The sequence below is a fragment of the Odocoileus virginianus genome, chromosome 13, assembly GCF_023699985.2.
Source record: "Odocoileus virginianus isolate 20LAN1187 ecotype Illinois chromosome 13, Ovbor_1.2, whole genome shotgun sequence".
Classification (NCBI taxonomy): domain Eukaryota; kingdom Metazoa; phylum Chordata; class Mammalia; order Artiodactyla; family Cervidae; genus Odocoileus; species Odocoileus virginianus.
Window position 1 is genome coordinate 17,534,095 of NC_069686.1, and position 16,361 is coordinate 17,550,455.

Below are 16,361 nucleotides of genomic sequence, written 5' to 3' on the forward strand. Positions count from 1 at the left end.
TTGAAACGAGTTAGCTCACCACTCAAGGACTTGGTTTCCTCATCTGTAAAATGAAACAGTAATGTGACCCACCTCACAGGGTTAACGGAGCAAGTAAATACAGTTAAGTGCTTAGAACATTGCCCAGCACATAACAAATATCCGAGAACTGCCAGCTGTTCCCAGTCCCACTGGAAAACGGAGGCAACTTTTAAGAATCAAAACTCACCTCTTCCTTTGGGCTGCTCTGAAATTCAAGACGGAACTGACCCTGCAAGAGAGGGCATGAGGACAGTACCATCGAGGCCGTCAGGCACAGATTCCAGGCAGTTCCTCATGGAACTTTTGATGCACTGATGCACTGAAAAGGTATACTATCAGGTAAGGAGGACTTGGGTGCTGGCCTGAGACCCTAACCCCCCATAACAATGCGTAGGACACAGGATACTATATGCCAAACTCCAAATGTCCACTAACCAACAATCCACTCATTAGATGGTAACTGCCCACAACTCCAATATACACACAAATTCCTGTAAAGTTAAACCTCAAATGGACTATGTCATAGGTGTTTCTCACAGTTGAAGTGTGCCACATGTGGAAAAGGCTTAGAAGCACCATCTTAAACGTGGTATTTGGCTGGAGATTATTTGTCCCTTTAATTCCTTGACCTTTCTTGATATTTCTTTCCAATTTTGTAGCTAGCCAATTCTCTTCCTTCAGTTTTTATCTGAATCCTGATATATGTGAATATAAGACTCAGAACATTTTCATCCCGAAGCTGGATGGCAGCCTCTAGAAGGGAGTCCTTTTGAGACAAGAGGTTCTTGGCTCTACACAGGAAGGTTCTGTCCATGCAGGCCATGTGGAATAATGATGGAGAAAGGGTCACTGCAGATGTGAAAGGAGAATCTAGGACCCATTCCAAACTCACAAATATGATGGAGGAGGCAGTAAGAATATGAGTGTTATCTACTAGGATGCCATGCTCCTCAGAGGTGACTAATGAAGATAAAAGTAAGCCCATGTTTCTTGGCCTTCCACATTGAACGAGATGAGGTAGAGAAATAGTGAGAGTTATTCGGGAGACTGCCTTGACCATGTTTCCCTGCACTGCTGGAGCTCATAAAAGGCTGATAAGAGGGGCTTCCCTGGTGGCTCAGTGGTAAAGAATCTGCCTGCCAATGAAGTAGACACAAGTTTAATCCCTGATCCGGAAAGATCCCTCATGCCACAGAGCAATGAAGCCCATGCGTCACAGATACTGAGCCTGTGCTCTGGAGCCCAGGAACTGCAACTACTGAGGCCGTGTGCCCTAGAGCCTGTGCTCTGCAATAAGAGAAGCCGCTGCAGTGAGACACCTGCACGCCACAGCAAAGAGCAGCCCCCGCTCACCACAACTAGAGAAAAGCCCACGCTGCGATGGAGACCCAGCACAGGCAAAAATAAATTAAAAAACTTTTAAAGCTGACAAGGGGGTCACTTCTAGGACAGAGAAAAGTCAGGAAACCAGATTCAGCAGGATCTAAGGAGGAACCTCGGAAGACTTGCTTCTCTTCCCCTTTGCTCACATTTCACCTCACACAATAGCAGTTTCCCTCTGCTGTGGACTTGTTTGCATTTTTCTAACAGACAGCGGGCTCCTGGAGGGCAGCCCGTGTGCTTCAGCGTTTTGTGTTCCCACACTTGGCGCCTTTAAATCGTGGAAAACATTCACTATGTATATTTCTTGAGTAACTTAATAAAGGAATTCAACACATACTTATGGAACTCTGTACTATATGGGAAAGATGAAATGGGTTTGAAAATGTAATTTTGATAGCATTCAAGACAGAGGGATAATGTATCATTAAAAATAGCAGTAGTAAATCTTACTTTAAGAAAATAAAAAGAATATTGTATCTTACCTGGTGACTGCTGGTCTCAGAAACTTTAACATCCAAAGATCCTGCCAGGACAGCATACCAGTTGGTTCCAATATCACCTTGGCGAAATACTGGAAAAGAAACAGGCAGGTAAGTAGGCCAAATATAAGTCGGTTTTACCACGTAATCTGATCATCTTTAACTGACTGTTCTGAGCCTAACTTGGACCTAGATGAGATTCCTCTATTCCCACCAGAACATACCATAATTTTCTTTCCCTCTTCTATCAACAAAGCAATATCCTATTTATTCAACATTCCATGAAGCAGAACTCTATTAAACAGAACTCTTTTATATTTACACAGTAGCAATAAGGGATGATAACCCTAAAGGCAATAAGACCCTTTGAATGTAAGAAGCATTATCTGGTATTCTCTGTAATTTGTCTTAAATACACTTCATTGTATTGTGATACTTGGAAAATCATTACTCTAGATGGGGTATGTGTTAAAAAGACTATGTGAGTCAACAAAACCAGATGACCACCCTAATTTCACAAATCTATTTATATTAAAAAACAACATGTTTTCTAGAATAGAATGTCTCATTTTAAGCTAACCAATGACTGATTAAGAAAAATAAAATCTGTTAAAAAAATTTTAACTACCATATTGTCATTGTCCATTTGCTAGATTGTTGAATAAATTCACTGCTTTAAGGTATCAGGAGGTAACCACTCTTTGGAAATGATTCTCATCAGAAATTTCTGAACTCAGTTTTGCTTTACTTTTGTATCTCAGAGACAAAACATTTAGCTATTTAGTAAGAGTCTTAGTTCCCACGTCCTAGTTAAGACCAATTGTTTGGAAAGTCATTCTCAAACAGTGGTTCAAAAATCTCATGCAAACCCAACTATCCTTTTTAAATATTCTAGCTAAATAACTAGATGGAATGATCTGATATTTTAAAATTCTTTTCACAGAATCCTACCTCAGAAGTCAAGTGGCTCAATGAAAAATCACATGACAACTCAGTGGGATAGTTGAGTTCTGGCAAGGCTAAGGCTCACTGCATAAGAGGAAGCTTCTGGGAGCCATAATTAATGATGACAAGCTGTTCTAAACTCTCTGACTAAAGCATGCTGTGGAAAGGCAAGAACAACAATGGTATCCCACCAGGTGCAATGACAAGCTTAAGATGGGGGATTGATGAGTTTATAGCTGGCCTTGCCAGTAACTCTGTTATTCCTAGCCTTTGTAAGTGACTTATTTTAGAATTAGGGCTTTGCTTTTCATGAACTTCTTGGCCCCCAAAGATATTATTACTCGCCAGTCAAATTCACATTACACATCATAGAAGACTCATTTTGAAATAGGCTGTAAGAAATAGAAGACAAGAGTCTTACATCTTAAAAAATAATGTTCCCACTGAGTAAGAATAAAAAATATTGGTTTGAAAACAATATGTGTGGATGATTTTTTAAACAGAAGTGTGACTCTGCTTTGTTGTGGACATAGGCAAATATCTTGAAGGACACACACAAAATGTAAACAGCCATCTCTGGATTTGGGGATTGTAGGTGACATTCGTTTTGTCTTCTAAATTTTCTACAATGATGTTGTGACAAACCCTCTTAGTTCCCCCATTTGAAATCATGCCCTGAACATGGATTATATACAAGTGCCCACCCTCCTCCACAAGGTCAAACACTGAGAGCATATGAGTTTCTTCCCTAGCTCCACTGGGGTAACCATGATTGGTCTAAATCAATCATGTGGTCCCATAATCTGTGCCAGTGACTGGTTTAATCAGCGGCACAGGATGCAATTCTGGCCATTGAAACAATACAGGAAGTCTGCTGGGGGACTTCTGAAAAAGAGATAAGAAATAGTCTTTCAGCAGGAACAAAAGCCAAAGCCACAAGACGAACCGAAAAAACAAATAAACCAACAAAAATACGAGAGAAACCTGAGACCCTAATAACATCATTGAGCCACTTAATCAACCAGCCCTGAAGCCATCCTACCTCAGGACTGCTTATACACGGATAACTGATGTTCCCTCCTTATAGGAGTCATAGTTAAGCCAGTGGATGGGAGTTTTCTGTTACTGCAGCATGAAGCATCACAACAGATGGCAATAGCATTACTTTTTAAATGAGAATATACTTGTATAGTTTTTTAAATGCCGCTGTCACTCTATCATTTTACTCCCCCCACCCCTTAGTCACATCTGGAATAGATGTTACCAGTGAGGTTAATTCAAACATTACTATTGTAAACCAGCTGTGCTTTAATTTTTAAAATGACTATTATCATTAGTTGAGAAACTTTTATCTTATTTAACATCCTTTTGCTGTTGCTGTTTAGTCATTAAGTCGTGTCCGACTCTTTATGACCCCATGGACACCAGGCTGCTCTGTCCATGGGATTCTCCAGGCAAGAATACTGGAGGGGGTTGCCATTTCCTTCTCCAGGGGATCTTCCCAACCCAGGGACTGAACCTGAGACTCCTGTGTCTCCTGCATTGGCAGGTGGATTCTTTACCACTGAGCCACAAGGGAAGCCCATTTAATATCCTATTGGCTCCCATATTTCTTGGGTTACAGAAAATAATTATATATTAAAACTTCTAAGGATCTCTGAATATATAAATCCTTCCAGCTCCATCTGAAAAGGAGACTGCCCTGGAAGAACCATTTGCATGCTACGGACAAAGGAGTTAAGGAAATGCTGATTTAGAACTGAATAAACAAGCAGAGAGAAATGTCAACCTCATACCTTTGATTGAGCTCAACTATTTGGCACAAAGATACCCCATTTGCTATCCATCCCCACAGCATAACCACAAATGAGCACAAACTTATACATGAAAACACACCACTGGGGTTGCATTTCTTACATGTTATTCCTTTTTCCAGATTCTCATAATAACCACATAAACAAATCTGATGAAGGAGATTTGGGTGAAATTTCTCAAAAGCTTTAACTTCTTTCAGCCGTGTGAAGATTATATCCACATCTTCACTGGATCGTTCCAATGGTCTAAAAAGGAGAGAAAAGGCACAAAACTGTATCAGAAAGAACTTACTTGAGTCCACATGCGTTATTATTCTAAACACAAACAAATTAATGGAAATATATGAATTGCAAGTATTTTATTGCAAATATTTATTCCCCTACAACCATTATAAGTATTTCCGGGCCTAGAGTCTGTCATATAGAGTGAAATAAGTTACAAAGAGAAAAACAAATATATATTAACATATAGATGTGGGATCTAGAAAAATAGTACAGATGAAATAGTACAGATGAAAGAGAAAAACAAATATATATTAACATATATATGTGGGATCTAGAAAAATAGTACAGATGGAAGATAGGAATAGAGACACAGACTTAGTGAGCAGACTTGTGGACCTGGAAGGGGAGGATGAACTGGGAAGCAGATTGACATATATGCAAGCCACGTGTAAAACAGATAGCTAGTGGGAACCTGCTATATAGCACAGGAAGCCCAGCTTGGTGCTCTGACCTAGACAGATGAGATGGGTGGCAGGGTTGATTGAGGTCCAAGAGGGAGGACACATATGTATACATATAGCTGATTCACTTTGTTGTACAGGAGAAACTAACACAACGGTGTAATACCCCAATAAAAAAAAAAAAGAAAATATTTCCAGTCCTTTGTCTACTACTCACCCTAAACGACTGCAAGTGAAAAGTCACAACGACTGCAGACGGTATGATATTGTGGTTTACAATAAAAATACAAAATTATAAGAAATTGTTCACTGTTCCTTGCACAGACCTAAAACTCTTGCTATTTCTTATCTAAGAGTCACAGGGGTATCTTTGGTTATATTTGGCCTTTTGCCCTCAGATCCTGAAATGCTTAAGAGTCATAAAGGTGAAATGGGTGTCAAGCTCTTTTCCATCACAACTGAGTTTATATTAACAAAGTGACTTTTGGAAAACTCCTAGGTAACCTAAGGATGGGGACTGGTTGCCTGGAGAACCAGTCATGTGACTAGAGGCTTGGAAATCTCAGCAGCACCCTCTGATGTTGGGGGTAGGGGGCGGTACGGCAGGAGATTGAGTTCAGTCACCAGTAACCGATCAGTTTCATGAAGCACGCCTAAGTAATGAACCCTCCATAAAAACCCCTCAACAGTGGGGCTGAGGTTGGTGAACACTTGGAAATGTGGGGAGTGGCACCAAGAGAGGGCATGACCTCTCTGTGTCCCTTTCCCATATTTGCCGGTGCATCTCTTCTACCTGGCTATTCCTGAACTATACCCTTTTATAAGAAATCTAGTAAGGACTTGTTCTCCTGAGTTCTGTGAACAGCTGTATCAAGTTCATCCACTCTAAGAGGGGCTCGTGGGAATCTCCAGTTTATGGCTGGTCAGTCAGAAGCACAACTGGAAGAGCAAAGACAAACTGCGACCTGCAGAGGTGGGACTGTCTACAGGTGAGTGTGGGTGAAAGTCGCTCAGTTGTGTCCGACTCTTTGCGACCCCATGGACTATACAGTCCATGGAATTCTCCAGGCAAGAATGCTGGATTGGGTAGCCTTTCCCTTCTCCAGGGGATCTTCCCAGCCCAGGGAGGGAACTCAGGTTTCCCACATTGCGGGTGGATTCTTTATCAGCTGAGCCACCAGGGAAGCCCTTTATCAACTACCGAGTCACTGTTCTCCTGCTTTTTCTTCTTCTCGTGGTTCTTCAGCTCTACAAGATGAATTTTACTGTCCATTATTAAAAACTTTCTAAATCAGACAGCAAGGTCAGACAGAGGTTAACTCCTCTAAAGTTAAAAAGACACAAACCAAAAACATTTTCAATAAAATAAAGTTCTTTTGAGTACTCCATAAATTATAATGGTAAATAATGCCTATTGGCAGCACCACAAAAGAACATTTTATTAGAATATGTTTGTGATTTTGAAAGGAGTGGTTTTAATACTTATTTATAACTTTTTGTCATATCTACCTTTCAAATTAATGGCATGCAAATAAACAAGACTTAACTTTGCAATATGAATTATCAAAATCTGGAGACATAAGAAACCTGGGTTCAATCTCTGGGTCAGGAAGATCCCCTGGAGGAGGGCATGGCAACCTATTCCAGTATTCTTGCCTGGAGAATCCTCATGGACAGAGGAGCCTGGCAGGCTATGGTCCATAGAGTTGCACAGAGTCAGACATGACTGAAGCAACTTAGCACATGAAATTTTAAATGACTCTCTGCCAAACACATCCTTTCATGAGTGCACATTCATTTTAATCATCCATTCAGTAAACTGTACTGCTTTCCTACTTATATAAGATATCTTCCCCTGGAATAACAGAAATGAAAAAGAAGCCAACCCTACCCACCAGGAGCTCATAATCCAGTGACGAAAGAAGCTCCAAAACCAGAATTAGAACACTGTATGGTAAGCATGGGAACATGGGTGCCCACAATGTTCTGGGCTGGACCTTCTTTTACTACAAAGAATGCAAACATGGAAACTACCAAAGTCAGGTATAGGAGGGATAGCAAAGGTTCTGGATTCCACCTGCTGCTCACACTCATTATGCAATGTGAAAATTTAATATGATCTTAAATCTTAATGCAGTCAACTTGGGATCATCTAGGGACCAATGAACCAGTTTCTGGATTAGTCAGAGCATAAGATAATAACACATAGGCATCTTCATGGGAAAATGTACAATAACCTTAAAATCAGCAAAACATCTCCTCTTAGATGAGTTCTGTTGTTTCCTATATGATATGATGTATGATATGATATGATATGATACATGATATATGATATGATATACTATATGATATTAATAGACATTTGCGAATCCTCTGCCTCGAGCAGGGCGCCCCTCTTCACCAATCTGCTAAGTAGGCACACCCCCACCCTGGGCTACATCCCACAGAGGCTCAGGGGGACCTTCCAGGAAATGGGGTGCCAACACCCAGCAGTCAGACCTGGGGGAGGGGTGCAGGAAGTAGATGAAGAGGGAAAAGGAAAGAGGGAGGGGAAGGCAAGACTGCTCTCTGCCCAGTTGCCTTCCCAGAGTTGTGAACAGAAGGCTCATCCAAGCAATAGACAATAATAGGCTATAATAGGACCGTCATCTTGTGGAAACGTATGGAATGCTTAATAACTACTTCATTTGTATTTTTTCTAAATTTCCAGATGCCTTCTGAAGATCAAATAAATGTATTTCAGAACATTGGGTATAAAGCTAAATAAATACATTTGCATTAAAATGACTTTGCAGTTGGTTTTGATTCTTTGTTCTTTAACAGTAACTTAAGGTTATAAAGAGCTTGTCCCCACTCCTACTGAACTGTTGAGTCAGAGATAATACATGGAGCTTTATAAATTATAAAGGGCTACAGAAGCTATTCTTATAATTATGAGTACCTTCAGCTTCATTGTCATCATTGCCACAAAGACCTTTTAAAAGAAAGAATAAAATGCTTAAATACATATACTGAAATTCTCTTGTATTTTTGGAAGGGTTTATAGATAGGTGTGCATGGATATTTTTCTCTATTATAACAACAGTAAAATCTCAAACAAATGTACTTGATAATATCAGCCTTTCACGACTGACTTCTTAAAGGGCTTTGAAATATTCATCATCACAGCCTTGTTAGATGAAGCAAGTATTCTAAAATCTATTTTTCCAGCAAAAACATTATAACAGAGGCTAGGTTAGTATTAGTGTACTAAAATCATGTGTTTATAAAGCCAGTGATGACATGGATATATCAAAAGTCTTTGAAACTCAAGATGTTTACCACTTATCATGTTAGCATTTTAATTATATGATTATTAACCACTTAGAATACTGAAATGTTGACTCTACTAATTACAAGTTTTCCCAACAACATCAACAAAATTCAGAAAGAAGGTGTTGAAATGCATTCATTTGATCTGCAAACATTTACTGAGTGTCTGTACAAGAGACTCCTCAGTGACACAAAGAGCACGGCTCCTGCACTGAGCAAGTTCAAACTGAGTTAGCGGGAGTCGTACACGTACAGAAATTACCGCGATGATATGTGGTAAGAAGTGCAATTAACATAGCAAAGAAGGAAATATGAATTCAGAAGAACAGATATCACTGGTGAATGCAAATTCTACAAAGACTTCCTGAAGGCACAACTGAAAATTCTTCCTAGAATCAGTTCTTTCCTGTTTCTCTTTTAATTTCTATTGTACCACCACTGTTTCATCATTTATTCCCAAAAATTGTGGTGCATCACTAGCACTCCTGTCCCTAGAGACCTGCTCTACAGACTCCCTGTTAATTTCTTACCCACCAGCCCCCTACCACACACACACACACAGATATATACACACACACCGAGATGTACACACACAGATACACATATGTACAAACACATACACACAAGCACACACATACACAATGATAAAGATTCTTTGTTGATCAAACTGGAATTGGACTCCTGAATCTTTTCCTAGACCCATCTGTGTACTTCTTTGTAAAATGCAGTTTCAGCAAGAACCTTGCTTAAAAAGTCAGTTTAACCAGAGCCCTCCGTTCGTGATATCTGACCACCCTCCATATCTGATTGGGTTTCACATCCTCCACCATCCCCCAGATGACACCTAATCACCCTTGTCTTCAGCAAAAGTCCAGTCAGGTCAATTTACCCAGAATCTCCCTTACCCTTTCCATCCACTGACCACCTCCCTAACACACACACACTTTGCTCCTTGACTATAAGTTCCCACTTGTCCAGGCTGTGTTCAGAGTTGAGCCCAATCCCTCTCCCCCACTGTAAAATCCTATGGCAGTGGTCCTCATATCTACCTCAACAGTCCTAAATAAACTCTGCTTACTGCCTTTAACAAGTGTTGGTGAACACCTTTTTCGTTAACAACACACACACTTGAGCACATCCCTTAACTCAACCAATTGCCAAAATTCTCTCGTCTCTTGAGTCTGCCTGTGTTCAGGGTGACTCTGAGAAAAAACCCCTTGATGGCTCCGAAGACCCCAGGTGCAGCTGCAGCGTTTTATCTCCGCAGCTGAGACTGACTATCACAAGGCCCACCATGGCCTCTGTGACCCTCCCAAAATATGGCCTGTACACCGGCCGCCAGGGAGCAGAACGTGTTCAGTCTGCAAATTCCTTGCCTAATGCCTCTCTTTTTAGAAATATGCCCCTGGCATTCATGTCTCCATAAAAGAGTGAAGAACAAATGGCCCCCCAAGGGTCCCAAATAAGAGAGCTGGGACTGGAGGTCACCAGGGCACCATTGTGGCCCTGAGCAAACAACAGAGGGGCAGAATACCTCCACCTTCCTTTACTGGCAACCAGCGTGTCATCAGTCTCACGAGGGAGAGATGCCAGCTCCGGGGCCCAGCACTGCTTGGACAGTTGAAAAAGCCTGTCATCAGGCTGAGGGCAGGATCAGTCTTGCTAATATCTAAACAAGGCTAACCCTGTATTTATTAGTAAAAAGAGAAAGGGAAACCTTTTGACCAGGTTCAGTGTGCTACAGGTCCTCTCATTACAGATACAAAATCAAAGTACAGCCTGGCCCAATTTTAACAGACCCTTTTCAAAAACCTTCGCTGACTGCATGAGCGTCTGACCTCAGGACGGAATAATCAGGCTGGGCGCACACCTCTCCACTCCACACTGCAGTCAGGGGATCCCAGATCCCAGGCAAACCGGATGCTTACTGGACTCCAAGCATCACATCAAGTAGAATGCTTTTTTAATTTTCCTCAGATGATACACTCGCTCCATTAGCATTAAGTTAAAAATAATTTCTTTTGGCTCCTTAAACTTTTAGAATGGCTTCTGGGATGACTCATAACTGATGCCTCCTTAAAAATGCTTTGTAGATAAGTCTGAAATGACAGCTTTTTTTTTTTCCCTCATGCAATTTGCACCATAGCATACAGATGCTCTCAAAAATCATTCCACAGTACTTAGTGCTACATTCAACTTTGAGATGACGCTGTTTAAAAAATTGCCACTGCAACAACTAACCACTTGAAGAGACCCTAAGACCCTTAGGTTGTGAGGATTAGAGAAAAGGAAATGGGAATCTCTTGAGATCTTTCTGATAAGCCTTTTCTTAGTGCTCTTTATTCCTGGGCAACAAGGAGACTCTTGAAGGAGAAACAAAGTGAAAAAAAGGAAGGCTGAGGATGGGGGAGTGGGGGAGGACATTATTTTTAAGCTTTTATGCATTCCAACCTATGAGTAGCAGCAGGGGGAAATGCGTTTTGAGCAGACAGTGTGAAAATGCCTTCCCCTCTGTGGATCACCTGGTTGAAAATCTCTGGCTTTAAAAAGGATATCGGGCATGCTACCATGATGGTGGGTAATCTGGTCTCCATGCCCCACCCCAGCTACCTATTTCCTTTGGTACTTCTGAAGAGGAAAAGTTAAATTTTTACATAACCTCCTGCTCCTTCTGCCTCTGTAACTCAGCTTGCTCCTTGCAAACTCTGGATCACGTAGGTCACGTAGTCTCAGAAAGTGGGAACTTACAATGCTAGGAACTGGAGCTTATCTCATGTACCCTTGTCCTGCTCTTTACAACTGCCCAGCCCCTGCAAACCTGCTTAATCATGCCTGTCTGTAAAGGTCAAGCATCCCCCTCCCCATCTTGACTGCGGTTCCCATGCACCTGAAACCCCTTAGTTTCAACCACCCAGTGTTTAAACAGTTAACACTGTTTAATAATAGTTTAAACACTATTAGCAGCCAGTGTTGCCCACTGTAGTCTGTCTGTAAAAACTCTGTAACCCCTTTGTTCGGGGCTCAGAGCTCGGAGGGTTAACTTCTCTGGGCCCGCCGGCATAATAAACCTGAGTTCTCCAACCCTCCAAGGGTGGTCCTTGGTTTCTCGAGTCCTGCTTTCTGCAACACTTCCGCTTCTAGGCTCCTCCAGACTTACAAGTGTCTCTGTTGGCCCTTAAAGGCCTCTGCCCCACCTGAGAGCCTCGCAACAACTACTTCTCCTGCCAGGGACGGGTTTCCCAGGTGGCTCTAGGGGTAAAGAACCCACCTGCCAATGCAGGGGACATAAGAAATGTGGGTAGGATCCCTGGGTCGAGAAGATTCCCTGGAGGAGGAAATGGCGACCCATTCCAGTATTCCTGCCTGGAGAATCCCATGGACAGAGGAGCCTGGTACAGTCCATGGGGTCACAAAGAGTCAGACACGCTGAGCTACTAACATATTTCCAGCACCCTGAACAGTGTCTGGAACACTGTTGAAAGAACAAATACATGTTTGTGCCTTTTGTATCTGTACTTGTATTATTATTTATTATTGAAAATGAAGAACATTTCAAAGAAAACTATATTACTTGGTTAAGAAGCATCTTCCCTGGTGGCTTAGTTGGTAGAGAATCTGTCTGCAATGCGGGAGACCAGGGTTCAATCCCTGGGTGGAGAAGATCCCCTGGAGTAGGAAATAGTTACCCATTCCAGTATTCTTGCCTGGAGAATTCCGTGGACAGAGGAGCCTGGTGGGTTATAGTCCATGGGGTCACAGTCAGACACGACAGAGTGACTAACACTTTCACCTTAACTTTGGTTAAGAAACTATCAGTAAAATATTTGTTCTTCTTGATCACACTTAGCAAATTAGAGTAACGATAAATCCTCACACTTCCAATGTTAGTGAAGGAATACAGAAAGAATCATTTCATTTTTTATATTAATAGCAGTGTAATTATTGACTAAGATTTTTTGTGGGATCCATTTATTTTTTTTCATGTGAACCCATGCTAATTTTCATGATTAATTTAGTACATCTAAATATTTAAAAATGTGATATTACTCAGCCTTTCCTGAATGTAAAAACCATATGGAGAATGGAAATAATGTAGTTCTAAAGCTGTAGCCCTGAAACAGAGATCGGTACCGTTTTTTAAGATATACACTCAAATCCATTCAAGTAGGTACACATAGAAAATAGTTCTAAAGTGTAGTATATAAAACAGCACCAACAACCACAAGGGAGTTTATCATTCTTGTGCAGAGGTAATTAGGCTGCTCGTGTGGTAAGTAATCTGTCCTGCCCCACAATACTGGATAATGGGTATAAGCATATTTAAATTGGAGGGGGCAGGCCTGAATTTTACTTTAATTGATAAACAACAGATAGGAGTAGAAAATTAAGTTTATAGGCACACTGAGTGAAGATACATCTCCAGATTAGTGATGGGATTATGGAAGCTTGAGTGTTCAGTTCTAATAAAGAACTAGAACTCAGGCAGAAGGACTAAATAATAAGAATTCCTGTGAAGCACTCAAGAGGACAGAAAAAGGACTTAGTATGTCAAGGTGGGCAACATTTTGACCTAGAACCAAAAATTTTCGACCAGAATTTACTTCATCAATTTATCAACCTGTTATTGAAGAACACACATGAGACAACAGTCAAAGAAAGACTTATTGGTGGTTTTAGTTCACTAACAAAACCATCTCTATGTCTCATGCCACAGATTGATCAGTTGAGCAACATGTAGAATGGCAATTTTTTTTTAATATATGGAATTTTCTATTTATTAAAAAATCTATTGTTTCAATATAAAGAGAAGAGAACATCTACTCCTGCTATGATGGAGTAACTGGTGCCACAGTAAACAATTTAAAAGTTGGACAAAATACAGGAAGCAACTGTTCTTAGACATTAGATAACAGGTAATGCAGGACGATGATCCTAGGAAGAATGGAAATACAAGAGGTGATCCACACAATAACCTTGACGCTTTGCCTAGAAATACTTTCTGGAACACAGACATGGAGGGAGAACCCAAGTAGAGCACAGTAGTATCATGGGGCTAGTGGGGCAGTCATTGGCATTCAGGGATGCTGAAGTAGCTGAAATCTGCAGTGAATGACCCCAGAAGAGGGAAGTTGTTCATAAAAAGGGCTCCAAAAGTTAGCAGAGGGGTCTTCTTGACTCATTAGCTGCCAATGTGCCGTCCAATACTCACGCAGAAGCCCAGCAGGCAACAGCTTCTGGGGAGTAAAAGCTGAACAGAGATTCTGGAGGTCACACAGTACCGAGAGATATAGCAGCCCTGACCAGCCAGAGTAGTCAGACTGCACCGATCACCCCGGACATTCAACTGAGACTCAAAAAGACCATTCTAGCCCCAAACCTAGAATTACCCTAACAAGGCTGAAAAATAAGCCTCAGTAGAAACAAGCCTCAATAGAAACTTACTGATCAGTAAATAAGTTACCTGCCTGTGGAAACAGAAAATAACATGTCTTAAAGAAAGTAACAAACTCAAGACTCTTTAATATGAGAGGATCACACTGTCTAGCATACAATCAGAAATTACCACATATATGAGGAAACAGGGAAATGTGACTCATAACGGGGAAAAAAGTCAACAGAAACAGACCCAGAGATGATAGGGATGGCAAATATTCCAAACAAGGACCTTAAAACAGCTATTATAAGTATGTTTAAGGACTTACAAGAAAAGATTAGCATAATGAGTGAAGAGACGAAGAATATCAGTAGAGAAACAGACACTATCTAAAAAGAAGCATGTGACGATTCTAAAACTGAAAAATACAAAATATGAAAAGGAGAAATACTCATTGGATGGGCTTAAGAGGAGATTGGGCCCTGTGGGAAAACAAATCAATGAACCTTAAGGCAAAGAGTAGAAAGTAACCAAAACTGAAACATGGCGAGAAAAAAGGATAAAAATTGAACAGAGACTGACAACATGAGGGATAATAACAAACATTTAATATATATGTCTGAATACTCTTTGGAAGGACTGAGGTTGAAGCCGAAGCTCCAGCATTTTGGTCACCTGATGCGAACAGCTGACTCATTAGAAAAGTCCCTGATGCTGGGAAAGATTGAGGGCAGAAGGAGAAGAGGGTGTCAAAGGATGAGATGGCTGGATGGCATTACTGATGCTATGGACATGAACTTGGGCAAACTATGGGAGATGGTGAGGGACAGGGAGGCCTGCCTTACTGCAGCCCATGGGGTCGCAAAGTCAGACACAACAGGGTGACTGAACAACAACTGAAGTATCAGAAGAAAAAGAGAGAGAAGATAAGAAAGAAAAACATATTTTTGAAGAAAGAATGGCTGAAATTTTTCCAATTAAAGTGGCAGTGTATATCTCCAGAGAGCCTAAAGTGTTACAAAACAAAACTTCTATTTTATGAGTATAGTGTAGTAAAGATGGCCACAAAAGCTTTGTCATGATCTCCATCAAGAAGTGGGACCAGGCTTCCCTGGTGGCTCAGTGGTAAAGAATCTGCCTGCCAATGCAGGACACGCGGGTTCCTGGTCCGGAAAGATCCCATGCACCATGGGACAACTAAGCCTATGTACCGCAAGTACTGAAGCCCGAATGCAACGAGAGAAGCCGCCACAGTGAGAAGCCTGTGCACTGTAGCTGGAGAATGGCCCCCACTCACCACAACGAGAGAAAAGCCCACGCGCAATGAAGACCCAGCACAGTCAAATAAATAAATAAAAGTATTTTTTAAAAGAAGAAGTGGGCCTTATTTCCCCTCCTAATGAATCCAGGCTAACCTTGTGACCAATAGAAAGTGGTAGAAATGATTCTATGTCACTTATATTGTCAAGTTGTAATACCTTGAACAAATTACTTAACCTCTCTGGGCCTTGGTTTCTTCATAACCAGAAGGGAGCTGTAGGCCTAAATTATCTCGGAAATTCTGTCCATCTTTAGAAAGGTCTGTGTTCTAAGAGGAGTAACATATTGAGACAATAAATAAATAAATTGTGGTCATTTAGTCACTAAGTTGTGTCTGACTTTTGCAACCCCACAAACTGTAGCCCGCCAGGCTCTTCTATCCATGGGATTTCCTAGGCAAAAATACTGGAGTGGGTTACCATTTCCTCCTCCAGGGGATCTTCCTGACCCAGGGATAGAACCCAAGCCTCCTGCATTGCAGGCAGATTCTTTACCACTGAGCCACCAGAAAAGCCCAAATAATAAATACGTAAAAATAAATCAGGGTAAAATGAAAAGTGTTGCCCTATAATTACTTTGTGGCTCAGACTCTAAATATCTTAACAAAAATGAGACAGGGCCTTCCAGATCTATGGCTAATGCACTCAGGAGTTTGGCTGGAATAATGTTCTCTGTATGGTTTAGTTGGCCATGGTCTACAAAAAGGTAGAGGGTACCATCAGCTAAAGTTATTAGTAAACCAAAGATTCCCTAAGGCATGGTAGGCTGTAATTCTTACAGATAGAGTCAAACACTCCTTTCACAGTACTCAGGCTTTAATAGTGAGTAGACTGTTTAATAAATCTAGAGTTGGATAGTAGAGAAAATACTGAATAAAATTTCACAATAAAGTTTTGTTAGACTAAAGTCTTTTGTCATACTCACTAAGTCTAAGACAGCATATTTCCACAGTTTCAACACAACAAATGCCAGGGAAAACAGATGCCTTGAATTTCATTCTTTTGGGAAACAGCTTTGTATACCCCTT

At 41.0% G+C, this 16,361-nt stretch overlaps 1 protein-coding gene across 4 annotated transcripts in view; it reads right to left on the reverse strand.

Moving 5' to 3' along the window:
- Positions 1–16,361, reverse strand: part of RAPGEF4 (Rap guanine nucleotide exchange factor 4) — a 316,724-nt gene that overhangs the window by 257,606 nt on the left and 42,757 nt on the right. For all 4 annotated transcript variants that reach the window (XM_070476011.1, XM_070476009.1, XM_020896336.2 and 1 more), the window contains exons 2-3: positions 4,746–4,888; positions 1,887–1,975 (exon numbers count right to left, since the gene is read on the reverse strand). In XM_070476011.1, coding sequence (XP_070332112.1) covers positions 1,887–1,975; positions 4,746–4,888 — 232 coding nt within the window. The remainder of the gene's footprint in view (positions 1–1,886; positions 1,976–4,745; positions 4,889–16,361) is intronic.